This window comes from Aquarana catesbeiana, linkage group LG08, assembly GCF_042186555.1.
Source record: "Aquarana catesbeiana isolate 2022-GZ linkage group LG08, ASM4218655v1, whole genome shotgun sequence".
NCBI lineage: Eukaryota > Metazoa > Chordata > Amphibia > Anura > Ranidae > Aquarana > Aquarana catesbeiana.
Genome location: NC_133331.1, coordinates 4,669,253 through 4,682,917, shown reverse-complemented (window position 1 = coordinate 4,682,917; position 13,665 = coordinate 4,669,253). Strand labels below are relative to the sequence as shown.

Below are 13,665 nucleotides of genomic sequence, written 5' to 3'. Positions count from 1 at the left end.
ATGCTGTACATGCACCACCAGAGAGAACCACACTGTACCCGCACCACCAGAGACACGCTGTACCCACACCACCAGAGAGAATCACACTGTACCTGCACCACCAGAGAGAGCCACGCTGTACTCACACCACCAGAGAAAGCCACGCTGTACCTGCACCACCAGAGAGAGCCATGCTGTACCCGCACCACCAGAGAGCCATGCTGTACCCACACCACCAGAAAGAAAGCCACATTGTTCCCGCACCACCAGAGAGGGAGCCACACTGTACCTGCACCACCAGAGAGAGAGCCACGCTGTACTCACACCACCAGAGAAAGAGCCACGCTGTACCCGCACCACCATAGAGAGAGCCACACTGTTCCTGCACCAACAGAGAGCCACACTGTACCTGCACCACCAGACAGGGAGCTACACCACCAGAGAGAGACACGCTTTTCCCGCACCACCAAAGAGAGAGCCATGCTGTACCTGCACCACCAGACAGGGAGCCACGCCACCAGAGAGAGCCACGCTTTTCCCGCACCACCAAAGAGAGAGCCACGCTGTATTTGCACCACCAGAAGGGGAGAAAGATGAAGCCACTGCCGGGGTACAGACATGCTACACGACTGATTAGAGTCAGCCTGGGCAACCCAGAGTGAGCGAACGTCCAGCCGGAGGGATCACTGTTGTAGTTTCAACGGATCTGGTAAGAGAGCCTGTTGGCCATTATCAATTACTGTTCCCAGGGACTGAGCTATTAGGAAGTGCCTAACCTGATATCCTCTAGGCCTTATTGACCGCCAAAATGAGCTCCAACGCTGGGCCTCCAGTCCAAAAATTAAGGGGGGGGGACACAATTTTTACCGCACCAGGTGACACCAAACCTAGTGACGCCACTGTCCCGGAGCCCACAACAAGTTCCGGCACTGAGCTTCGGTAACTGGCCATACAGGGTGCGCTAGCGTAGGCACCCAGGACATCTGCCACCCGGGGTTCCACAAGCGCCGATCAGCTTTTCGTAGCAGCCACCAACTCTCTCCCCACTGTCAGCCACACACACTCCTCAGCTCCTCCTCCTTCTCGGCTCTAATGTTCTAGTGTACACAGTCAGGAGGAGGAGGAGCCACAGAGGAGGGACACGACTTCAGTGCAAAAACCACGCTGCCTGTTCTGAGGTCTGTGTATAGTTTACAGTGGAGGGGGACACAGTAACCGGGAAGGGGGGCAGATAACAGATGCACACATGGATGAGTGGAGGGGGGGTAATGGGATATGTGCTGAGTGCTTTGAGAGGGGAGAGGATATGTGCTAGTGGGGGGGGGTCTGATCCTCCCCTCCCAAAGCACCCAGCACATATCCCCTTACCCCCCCCAAATGAAAAAATGCGGCATCCCTCTCTGTCTTCCTCCTGTGGTGTCCCTCTGTCCTCTTCCCATGAAGATGACAGGGCGGATCTTAAAAAGGAAGAGGTGTGGCCTTGACAGGAAGGGGTGGGTCATATTTAAATTAGGGGGTGCGCGAGCTTAGTCAGGCCTAGGGCAGCACAAAACCTAAATACACCACTGATCCCAATCAACAATAATACCAAAAGGAGCATAAGATTTTATATCATAGATCTCCCTAACCTCCATTTGTGAGACACCTCTTTTGGTGGACCCTCCTCTCTATGGTGGCATATATTTATCAATTGCCACAAAAGAGGTACCAGTGGGATCTCTATTATGGCACTGTGCAAAATGCTTAAGAACCGTATGTTCTTTTTTGGTCCTTTCTAATTTTTTTTAATATTGTTAATGTGTTCGTCAGCCCGTATGGAAAAAGTCCTAATTGTTTGTCCCACATACTGCTTACCCCATGGACATGTGATAACTAAGGTAAACAATATTCTTTGTGGTACAGATAATAAAGTGTTTGGGTATGTTTTACCAGTAACAGTAGAGGAAAAAGTACATGTTTTTGTTTTTCCATTAACATTAATTCTGCACACTGCACATTTTTTGCAAGGATAAAATCCCACTAAATTTGAAAAAAAAAATGTGCGTTCCGGTGGATCCAAAATAGTAGGCGCGACACTCAGCCGTAAGGAGGGTAATCCTCTAAAAATAACACCTTGTTTGTTAGGGTGTACGGAGCCTAAAATTCTGTAATTATTACGTACGGGCCAATATTTTTTTTAAATCTTTTTAATTTTATAGTGTTGTCCTGAAAATGTTGTAAAGAACGACCATTTACATTTCTGAGATGTATTGGGTTTGACTTTTTCAGTAAGTAAAGAATTTCTGTCAAGGCTTCTGACCTGATTGATCTCTTCATTCAAAACATTAATATCATAACCCTTTTCTACAAATCTAGCTTTTAAAAGAGAAGCCCGAGTGTCAAAGTCATCAATCGTAGTACAATTTCCTCTGAGTCTGTCAAATTGGCTACGAGGCACAGACTTAAGCCATGTTTCATGATGGCAACTGCCAATGAGTATATAAGAATTACGACCCGTAGTCTTGAAGAATGTACTGGTAATGAGTTTATCATCTACTGCTCGGATCTCGAGATCTAAAAAATGAATTATTTCGGAGTGGGCCTCATAAGTAAGGGCTATACCACGGTCATTGGAATTCAAAAGATTCATAAACTGATCCGAGTCGCAGTCTCCTCTCCTTAGGAGGAGGATGTCATCTATGTACCTGGCCCACAAGACAAGTTCTGGTCGAGCACAGGGATAGACAACATCCAATTTATTGGCCAATTTATTTATGGCCTCCCATTTGGCCATAAATAAATTGGCCAAGCTGGGGGCAAATTTTGAATTTTGCCCCCATATCCAGGTACATTTATGTTATATCATGTGGATGAGTACATAAAAAAAAATTTGGAACACAACTCATATTGGTAAAAATATTCACACATAGGACTATAAAATAAAAGCTAGGCTACACATTTATTCATTACATTTGAGAGGAAGCCTCCTCCAATCACCTGTATTCTTCCTGGCATAGGTTGGCATCTCACCCCGGCTCTTCACTTTTAAAGCTCCTCTAGAGGTCTGCCATCTTCGATCTGCCTCCTGCCGCAAGTCAAGATACTCAAGGTTGACAAGTCTTCATGAAACACATTTTCCATGAGCCCACGGACAGACTGTCTCACCCTTTTCTTCATATCTTTCCCAATGAAGACGTAGAGTATGGGGTTGATACAGCTGTTGAAAAATGCCAGAGACTGAGAGAGAAGGTCCAGGATGTCAACTACATCATTGTTAATGAATAGATAGACAACACCCATGATGTGGTAGGGGGCCCAGGTGATGAAAAATGCAACTACAATTCCTAGCGCCACCTTGATGGTTTTTCTACCTACATCTAAAAATGTGATGTTGTATGCTTTAATAGCCAGAGAGATGTAACAGGTAGAAATGGTTATAAGAGGAATCAGAAATCCAAAGGTTAGATGTGTAAAAGTGACGGCAAATTTGTTGGGATATTCTGAAAAGCAAATGGTCTTGTTGTAGAAAGTGTCAGTTTTATGGTAGATGGCGACAGGCAGACTCATCGCAGAAGAAAACACCCAAATAGCCAAGCATATCATCCACGCCGTGCGTACTCTTCTGTGATTTCGGGCCCACACCGGTTGGACAACCAGAATCCATCGGTCAACGCTGATAGCCACCAGGGTGAAGACACTGGCAAACATGTTAAGGATAACGGTGAAATGTAAAATCTTGCAGAGAGCAGGGCCATACAGCCATTCTGGGTAGAAGAACTGCACTACGCTGAATGGGAGACACAAGCAGCAGATGATATCGGCCAGAGCAAGGTTCCCAAACAAAATGGTGGTCACGGTCCGCTCCATCTTCACTCCGGTAACCCAAAGCACCAGAGCATTGCCGGGGACACCCACGAGGGTGGTGAAAGATAAAACCAGGACGGTGAACACATGCTTGTGGCTGTAAAAGCTGCCTGGTTCTGTTGCATCGCTGAAATTTGACATTTTGTTTCTCTCTAAAGGAATTGCCAGTTACCGAATGTGTCTGATCATTGGTCTATTTTAATTGTTTTAAGCATCAGATATATAAGAAGTCACATAATCACACAGATCAGCATCAACGTCTTTCCTGCAGTAACAGAAAAAGCTGAAATGTAAATATGACATGTGGCATCATCATTGACCACTGCTAGATGGCATGATGTAGATAACACTATAAATTTTCCGACGAACGCTCATATTGGTAAAAAAAAAAAAAGCATTGTTATATTTGCAGATCTGAGCAAATAAAGTGAAGAGAGAGGAGAAGAAGAAGTGGAAAGAGGTGTAGAGTGTGAAAAACGGGAGGTGGGGAAGGGAAAGGGGGAGGCAAGAGTCAGGGCCACCATCAGGGGGTTTAGCCATTACAATTGTAAGGGGCCCCGGGGCCCGAGGGGCCCGTCCGGGCCAGAAGAAGGCAGGACGGGTGAAGGGGAGCCGTGCTGTGCACTACAGAAACGATCTCACAGCGTGTGCGCTCTGTGTCATTGAGCTCAGACATCAAGCTCCTTACTGCCACCTCTGGCTACTATGTGCATGTGCACCCCTCGTGTACTGGGCTTTTCTGTGTCAGCAACATGTCAGCTTTGTGAAAAGGTGCTGGGACTAGGTAGGAAGAAATTCTTTACAAGTAGGGGCTGTGAAGGAAAGGGAGGGGGGCTGTTTGTGTACAGAGGGGGCCAGAGCCTTGTGTGTTTACAGATTTGTGTATGTGTGGGGCTGACATATATATATATATATATATATATATATATATATATATATATATATATATATACAGGTGTGGGGAGGGCTGGGCTGGCATATATACAGGCAGTGGCGGTGCGCCCATTAAGGGCGCACGGGCACCGCCCCCTCTCTGAAGCCACCCACCTCTATGCATCATGGATAGATTCATGCATTTCATTGCATGAATCTATCCATGGCCGCTGTAGCCACCCCCTATTCAGGCATTCGGCCCCTTTTCGGACGCCGGGCGCCTGAATTACAGCGGCGTGTGTGTGTGTCTGGGTGGACTGCGAGCATTGCACTCGCAGTCCACCCAGGTGTGTTAGAACAGCGAATTAATATTCGCTTTTCTAGCACTGAACCGCCTCTCCGCCAATCAGGAAGTGCGGGTGTCTTACCCATCACCTGATTGGCTAAAACGACAGGAGCTGTGATAGGACACCTATCAGGAGGAGGAGAGGAGACGCATGGAGGACACAGCCCGCCGCCATCACCCGCTGCCCCACCGGGATAGGGTAAGTGTGGGGCAGACAGCGGGGGGGGGTCACAGTGTTAACTTTTAAATGGGCCAAGTGGTGGCATTTGATGGCACAGTGGCAGCGTTTGATGGGCACAGTGACAGCATTTGATGGGAACACTGGCAGCATTCGATGGCACAGTGGCAGCATTTGATGGGCACAATGACTGTATTTGATGGGCACAGTGGCTGCGTTTGATGGGCACAGTGGCTGCGTTTGATGGTACAGTACCTGCAATTGATAGGCACAGTGAGGCTGCAATTGATGGGCACAGTGGCTGCGTTTGATGGGCACAAGGAGGCTGCAATTGATGGGCAGAGTGGCTGCGTTTGATGGGCACAGTGAGGCTGCAATTGATGGGCACAGTGGCTGCGTTTTTATAAGATTTTATATCATAGATCTCCCTAACCTCCATTTGTGAGACACCTCTTTTGGTGGACCCTCCTCTCCATGGTGGCATATATTTATCAATTGCCACAAAAGAGGTGCCAGTGGGATCTCTATTATGGCACTCACTATGCATAATGCTTAAGAACTGTATGTTCTTTTTTGGTCCTTTCTAATTTTTTTTAATATTGTTAATGTGTTCGTCAGCCCGTATGGAAAAAGTCCTAATTGTTTGTCCCACATACTGCTTACCCCATGGACATGTGATAACTAAGGTAAACAATATTCTTTGTGGTACAGATAATAAAGTGTTTGGGTATGTTTTACCAGTAACAGTAGAGGAAAAAGTACATGTTTTTGTTTTTCCATTAACATTAATTCTGCACACTGCACATTTTTTGCAAGCATAAAATCCCACTAAATTTGGAAAAAAAATGTGCGTTCCGGTGGATCCAAAATAGTAGGCGTGACACTCAGTCGTAAGGAGGGTAATCCTCTAAAAATAACACCTTGTTTGTTAGGGTGTACGGAGCCTAAAATTCTGTAATTTTTACGTATGGGCCAATATTTTTTTTAAATCTTTTTAATTTTATAGTGTTGTCCTGAAAATGTTGTAAAGAAGGACCATTTACATTTCTGAGATGTATTGGGTTTGACTTTTTCAGTAAGTAAAGAATTTCTGTCAAGGCTTCTGACCTGATTGATCTCTTCATTCAAAACATTAATATCATAACCCTTTTCTACAAATCTAGCTTTTAAAAGAGAAGCCCGAGTGTCAAAGTCATCAATCGTAGTACAATTTCATCTGAGTCTGTCAAATTGGCTACGAGGCACAGACTTAAGCCATGTTTCGTGATGGCAACTGCCAATGAGTGTATAAGAATTACGACCCGTAGTCTTGAAGAATGTACTGGTAATGAGTTTATCATCTACTGCTCGGATCTCGAGATCTAAAAAATGAATTCTTTCAGAGTGGGCCTCATAAGTAAGGGCTATACCACGGTCATTGGAATTCAAAAGATTCATAAACTGATCCGAGTCGCAGTCTCTTCTCCTTAGGAGGAGGATGTCATCTATGTACCTGGCCCACAAGACAAGTTCTGGTCGAGCACAGGGATAGACGACATCCAATTTATTGGCCAATTTATTTATGGCCTCCCATTTGGCCATAAATAAATTGGCCAAGCTGGGGGAAAATTTGAATTTTGCCCCCCATATCCAGGTACATTTATGTTATATCATGTGGATGAGTACATAAAAAAAAATTTGGAACACAACTCATATTGGTAAAAATATTCACACATAGGACTATAAAATAAAAGCTAGGCTACACATTTATTCATTACATTTGAGAGGAAGCCTCCTCCAATCACCTGTATTCTTCCTGGCATAGGTTGGCATCTCACCCCGGCTCTTCACTTTTAAAGCTCCTCTAGAGGTCTGCCATCTTCGATCTGCCTCCTGCCGCAAGTCAAGATACTCAAGGTTGACAAGTCTTCATGAAACACATTTTCCATGAGCCCACGGACAGACTGTCTCACCCTTTTCTTCATATCTTTCCCAATGAAGACGTAGAGTATCGGGTTGATACAGCTGTTGAAAAATGCCAGAGACTGAGAGAGAAGGTCCAGGATGTCAACTACATCATTTGTAATGTATAGCAAGACAACACCCATGATGTGGTAGGGGGCCCAGGTGATGAAAAATGCAACTACAATTCCTAACGCCACCTTGATGGTTTTTCTACCTACATCTAAAAATGTGATGTTGTATGCTTTAATAGCCAGAGAGATGTAACAGGTAGAAATGGTTATAAGAGGAATCAGAAATCCAAAGGTTAGATGTGTAAAAGTGACGGCAAATGTGTTGGGATATTCTGAAAAGCAAATGGTCATGTTGTAGAAAGTGTCAGTTTTACAGTAGATGGCGACAGGCAGACTCATCGCAGTAGAAAACACCCAAATAGCCAAGCATATCATCCACGCCGTGCGTACTCTTCTGTGATTTCGGGCCCACACCGGTTGGACAACCAGAATCCATCGGTCAACGCTGATAGCCACCAGGGTGAAGACACTGGCAAACATGTTAAGGATAACGGTGAAATGTAAAATCTTGCAGAGAGCAGGGCCATACAGCCATTCTGCGTAGAAGAACTGCACTACGCTGAATGGGAGACACAAGCAGCAGATGATATCGGCCAGAGCAAGGTTCCCAAACAAAATGGTGGTCACGGTCCGCTCCATCTTCACTCCGGTAACCCAAAGCACCAGAGCATTGCCGGGGACACCCACGAGGGTGGTGAAAGATAAAACCAGGATGGTGAACACATGCTTGTGGCTGTAAAAGCTGCCTGGTTCTGTTGCATCGCTGAAATTTGACATCTTGTTTCTCTCTAAAGGAATTGCCAGTTACCGAATGTGTCTGATCATTGGTCTATTTTAATTGTTTTAAGCATCAGATATATAAGAAGTCACATAATCACACAGATCAGCATCAACGTCTTTCCTGCAGTAACAGAAAAAGCTGAAATGTAAATACGACATGTGGCATCATCATTGACCACTGCTAGATGGCATGATGTAGATAACACCATGAATTTTCCGACGAACGCTCATATTGGTAAAAAATAAAAAAGCATTGTTATATTTGCAGATCTGAGCAAATAAAGTGAAGAGAGAGGAGAAGAAGAAGTGGAAAGAGGTGTAGAGTGGGAAAAACGGGAGGTGGGGAAGGGAAAGGGGGAGGCAAGAGTCAGGGCCGCCATCAGGGGGGTACAGCCGTTACAACTGTAAGGGGCCCGGGGCAGCCTCACTGTGATGGGCACAGTGAGGCTGCAATTGATGTTTTTTTTTTCTGAAATTTTCAGTTTGTTTGCACCCCCCTGAAAAATTTTGAGCACCAGTCGCCACTTTATACAGGTGTGTGTGTGTGGGGGGGGGGGGTTGGCTGGCATTTTGTACATGTGTGTGGGGGGGGCTGACATATATACAGGTGTGGGGGGGGGCTGACATATATACAGGGGTGAGGGGGGCTGACATATATACAGGGGTGAGGGGGGCTGACATATATACAGGTGTTTGTGGGGGGGGCTAGCATATATACAGGTGTGTGGGGGGGCTGGGCTGACATATATACAGGTGTGTGGGGGGGCTGGGCTGACATATATACAGGTGTGTGTGTGGGGGGCTAACATATATACAGGTGTGTGTGGTGGCTGATATATATACAGGTGTGGGGGGGGGCTGACATATATACAGGTATGAGAGGGGCTGACATATATACAGGTGTGTGTGGGGGGGACTGACATATATATACAGGTGTGTGTGGGGGGGACTGACATATATATACACAGGTGTGTGTGGTGGGGCTGACATATATACAGGTGTGTGGTGGGGCTGACATATATACAGGTGTGTGTGGGGGGCTGACATATATACAGGTGTGAGGGGGGATGACATATATACAGGTATGTGTGTGGGGGGCTGACATATATACAGGTATGAGAGGGGCTGACATATATACAGGTGTGTGTGGGGGGGGGGGCTGACATATATACAGGTGTGAGGAGGGCTGAGATATATACAGGTGTGTGTGGGGGGGACTGACATATATATACAGGTGTGTGTGGGGGGGACTGATATATATATACACAGGTGTGTGTGGTGGGGCTGACATATATACAGGTGTGTGGTGGGGCTGACATATATACAGGTGTGTGTGGGGGGCTGACATATATACAGGTGTGAGGGGGGATGACATATATACAGGTATGTGTGTGGGGGGCTGACATATATACAGGTGTGAGGGGGGATGATATATACAGGGGTGAGGGGGGCTGACATATATACAGGTGTGTGGGGGGCTGACATATATACAGGTGTGTGGGGGGCTGACATATATACAGGTGTGAGGGGGGATGACATATATACAGGTGTGTGGGGGGCTGACATATATACAGGTGTGAGGGGGGATGACATATATACAGGTGTGGGGGGCTGACATATATACAGGTGTTTGTGGGGGGGCTATCATATATAAAGGTGTGTGTGTGGGTGACATATATACAGCTGTGAGGGGGGGCTGACATATATACAGGTGTGTGTCGGGGGCTAGCATATATACAGGTGTGAGGGGGGCTGACATATATATACAGGTGTGTGTGGGGGGGGTGACATATATACAGGTGTGTATGGGGGGGGGGCTGGCATATATACATCATTGAGGGGGGCTGAGTGTGTACAGGTGGGGTGGCCGGTGTGCGGATTTGGTAGGATGGTCGTGAACAAGCCCTGGGGAATGTTGGTGGTCAGGCCCAGCCCCAAATTTCTGATGGCTGCCCTGGCAAGAGTACATAAGCTGGACCTGGTACTTATCCTGTTGATGCTGGTGTCACAGGGATGGGCCTTCTTCTGAGGCACCACATACACTGAATTACCAAAAGTATTGGGACGCCTGTCTTTACACAAACATGAATTTTAATGACATCCCAGTCTTAGTCCGGAGGGTTCAATATTGAGTTGGCTCCGCCCTTTGCAGCTATAACAGCTTCAACTCTTCTGGGAAGGCTGTCTACAAGGTTTAGGGGTGTGTCTATGGGAACGTTTGACCATTCTTTCATTTGTGAGGTCAAGCACTGATGTTGGACGAGAAAGCCTGGCTCGCAGTCTCCGCTCTAATTCATCCCAAAGGCGTTCTATCGGGTTGAGGTCAGGACTCTGTGCAGGCCAGTCAAGTTCCTCCACCCCAAACTTGCTCATCCATGTCTTTATGGACCTTGCTTTGTGCACTGATGTGCAGCCATGTTGGAACAGGAAGGGGCCGTCCCTAAACTGTCCCCACCAAAAGTTGGGAGCATGAAATCGCCCAACATGTCTTGGTATGCTGACACGTTAAGAATTCCCTTCACTGGGACTAAGGGGCCAAACCCAACCCTTGAAAAACAACCCCCACACCATAATCCCCCTTCCACCAAATGATTTGGATCAGTGCACAAAGGAAGATCTATAAAGACATGGATGAGCGAGTTTGGGGTGGAAGAACTTGACTGGCCTGCACAGAGTCCTGACCTCAACCCGACAGAACACCTTTGGGATGAATTAGAACTAAGACTGCGAGCCGGGCCTTCTCATCCGACATCAGTGCCTGACCTCACAAACGTGCTTCTGGAAGAATGTTCAAACATTCAACACTCCTTGAATCAACCTTGTGGATGGCTTTCCCAGAAGTGTTGAAGCTGTTATAGCTGCAAAGGGGAGGGGCCAACTCAATATTGAACCCTACGGACTAAGACTGGGATGCCAATAAAGTTCATGTGCGTGTAAAGGCAGGCGTCCCAATACTTTTGGTAATATAGCGTATATTTGCACTGGCGCTTGTGCTGGACATGCACTGCAAAGTGCGCTTCCGGCACAGAGACTGAGCTGTCGCCAACAGCTTCTGAACGGGAGGTCCGGCTCCTGATCACATGACCGCTGTGATAGCCTGTAGTTGGCTATCGCAGTAATCACTCAGTAAAACCCGCCTACTTACTCTCTTCAGAATGAAGAAAAAGATACATTGTATCTATGGATGCACCAATACCATTTTTTTTTTCAGCGAGTACAAGTACCGATACTTGTTTTTTAGTACTCGCCGATACCAATTACTGAATTACCAATACTTACCGCAACTGTTTTGTTTACACTTCAGCTTTCAGCAATAGTACAAAGCATTGAAAAGTTATTCACAAATGAAAAAAATATATATTTTTTTTTAAAAAGTTGCCTTTTTTAATGTAAAACATTTAAATATATGTTAAAGGTGTAAAAATATTAATGAACAAAGCAAACAAAAAAAGTTTAGTTAGTTCACTAATTGTTTATATAATAGAAGCGAACAAAAAAAAAATCATCAGCAAAATAATAATTAAATGGAGGAGAATAAGCAATTAATTAAGGCTGATTAGCGTAAATGAAAGGGGTTAAACAGAGGAATATTTAATAAAAGAACAAAAAAAAAAAGTTTTTTTTACTTGACAGGTTGCTTTAAACTGACTTCATCTGCAGATAAAAGTTCATCCCTTTGATCTGTAGATGAAGAAACAGAAAGATACACAATGAAACAATGGGGGTTATTTACGAAAGGAAAATCCACTTTGCACAGCTAGTGCACTTGGAAGTGAAGTCGCTGTAGATCCGAGGGGGACATGCAAGGAAAATAAAAAACAGCATTTTAACTTACACATGATTGGATGATACAATCAGCAGAGCTTCCCCTCACTTCAGATCTACACCTTAGATTTAGAGCGACTGCACTTCCAAGTGCACTTGCAGTGAAAAGTGGATTTGCCTTTCGTAAATAACCCCCATGGTTTCTTTTTATTTTTCTGTTTCAGCGGTTGAGTGTCAGAAACATGAATCAGACTGAGACAGAAGTACAGTTAAATCACACTTGTTTAATAATAATTAAAAAAAAGGTAAACAGAGTAAACGTAGTCAAAACATAGCCAGAGTTCAGGAATAGTCGGATAGTCAGACAAGCCAAAACGTCAGGGAGCCAGAGATGAGTGTAGTAAAACAGCAAGCAGGATCTGGAGCCAGAAGGAATGTCAGCCAAGCAAGTCTTTAACAGGAACACAGGAGAGCGTCTCTAGAGATGTGACCAAGGCAAAGGCAGAGATCATCTGGGCTGGACGGCTTAAGTAGGCAGGACTGACGAGCAGGATCATCAACAGATGAGTCACTGTGGAGAGATAAGAGCTGGCAATTAGCCGACAGCTGAGCGGCCAGCTTTGAGAAGGAAGGGCTGAGCCCAGCCCTGACAGTACCCCCTTCTCAATGACCCCTCCCCCTCTGAAGACCACCAGGCTTGAGGGGAAAACATCTTCGTAAATCACAGAGGAAGATAGGGGCATGTACGTCCGAGGATGAGACCCAAGAGCGTTCCTCCAGACCGTACCCTTTCCAATGCACCAGGTACTGTATGCGCCCACAGAACCTACAGGAGTCAGCAATGGACTGTACTTCATACTGCTCATTGTTCTCAACCTGTACAGGGTGAGGAGGACGAGGCACCGAGGTGGTAAAGCGGTTGCAGACCAAAGATTTTAATAAGGAGACATGAAATACATTTGAAATACGCATATTAGAAGGAAGGTCTAATGCGTAAGCCACTGGGTTAATCCTGCAAAGAATACAGAAAGACCCAATAAACCGAGGTGCGAACTTCAGTGAGGGACCACAAAGTCGGAGGTTGCGAGACGACAGCCAGACCCTGTCCCCAACCTGGTAGGAAGGTGCAGGCAGGCGTCTGCGGTCACCATGGAGTCTGTATCTATCATTAGCATGTCGCAAAGCCTCCTGGACTTGAGCCCAAGTGGAACGAACACCGCAGAGATGCTCCTCTAGCGCAGGAATACTTTGCGGAACAAATGAGTCAGGCAACATGGAAGGTTGGAAACCATAATTCGCCATAAACGGGAACAATCGGGAAGTAGAATGCAAGGCACTATTGTGAGCAAACTCCACCTACGGTAATAGGTCTGACCAGTTGTTATGATGGTCAGAAATATAGCAAAGTAGGAATTGCTCCAAGGACTGATTGGCTCATTCTGCGGCCCCAATAGACTGCGGTTGATACGCAGAGGAGAAAGCAAGCTGAATTCCCAACTGTGCACAAAAGGCTCGCCAGAACCGGGACACAAACTGACTACCCCTGTCCGAGACAATCACCTTGGGTAGCCCACGTAAGCGAAAGAACTCCCGAGCAAAAACGGAAACCAGTTCCTTAGAAGTGGGCAACTTCTAAAGTGGAATACAATGGGACATTTTCGAGAACCGGTCAACCACCATAAGGATAACTGTGTTGCCGTGGGAGTTGGGTAACTCCACAATGAAATCCATAGACAGGTGGGTCCAGGGCCTCTCTCCATTGGGTGTGGGTTATAGGAGGCCCACTGGAAGGTGTCGTGGAGTCTTACTCTGAGCACACACGGAACAGGCAGCTATGAAGGCGGTTACATCAGCATGTAGACTAGGCCACCAGAATTGCTGGGAAA

The 13,665-nt window shown here is 46.0% G+C and overlaps 2 protein-coding genes across 2 annotated transcripts; both read right to left on the bottom strand.

Annotated features, from left to right (window-relative positions):
• Window positions 1-2,860: 2,860 nt before the first annotated feature.
• LOC141105195 (C3a anaphylatoxin chemotactic receptor-like) lies at window positions 2,861-3,984 on the bottom strand. Its single transcript, XM_073595084.1, has one exon. The coding sequence runs from the start codon at window positions 3,961-3,963 to the stop codon at window positions 3,004-3,006; it is 960 nt and encodes a 319-aa protein (XP_073451185.1). The 5' UTR covers window positions 3,964-3,984; the 3' UTR covers window positions 2,861-3,003.
• Window positions 3,985-6,868: 2,884 nt separating this feature from the next.
• On the bottom strand, window positions 6,869-8,011 carry LOC141105194 (C3a anaphylatoxin chemotactic receptor-like). Its single transcript, XM_073595083.1, has one exon. The coding sequence runs from the start codon at window positions 8,009-8,011 to the stop codon at window positions 7,052-7,054; it is 960 nt and encodes a 319-aa protein (XP_073451184.1). The 3' UTR covers window positions 6,869-7,051.
• Between the last annotated feature and the right edge of the window lie 5,654 nt (window positions 8,012-13,665).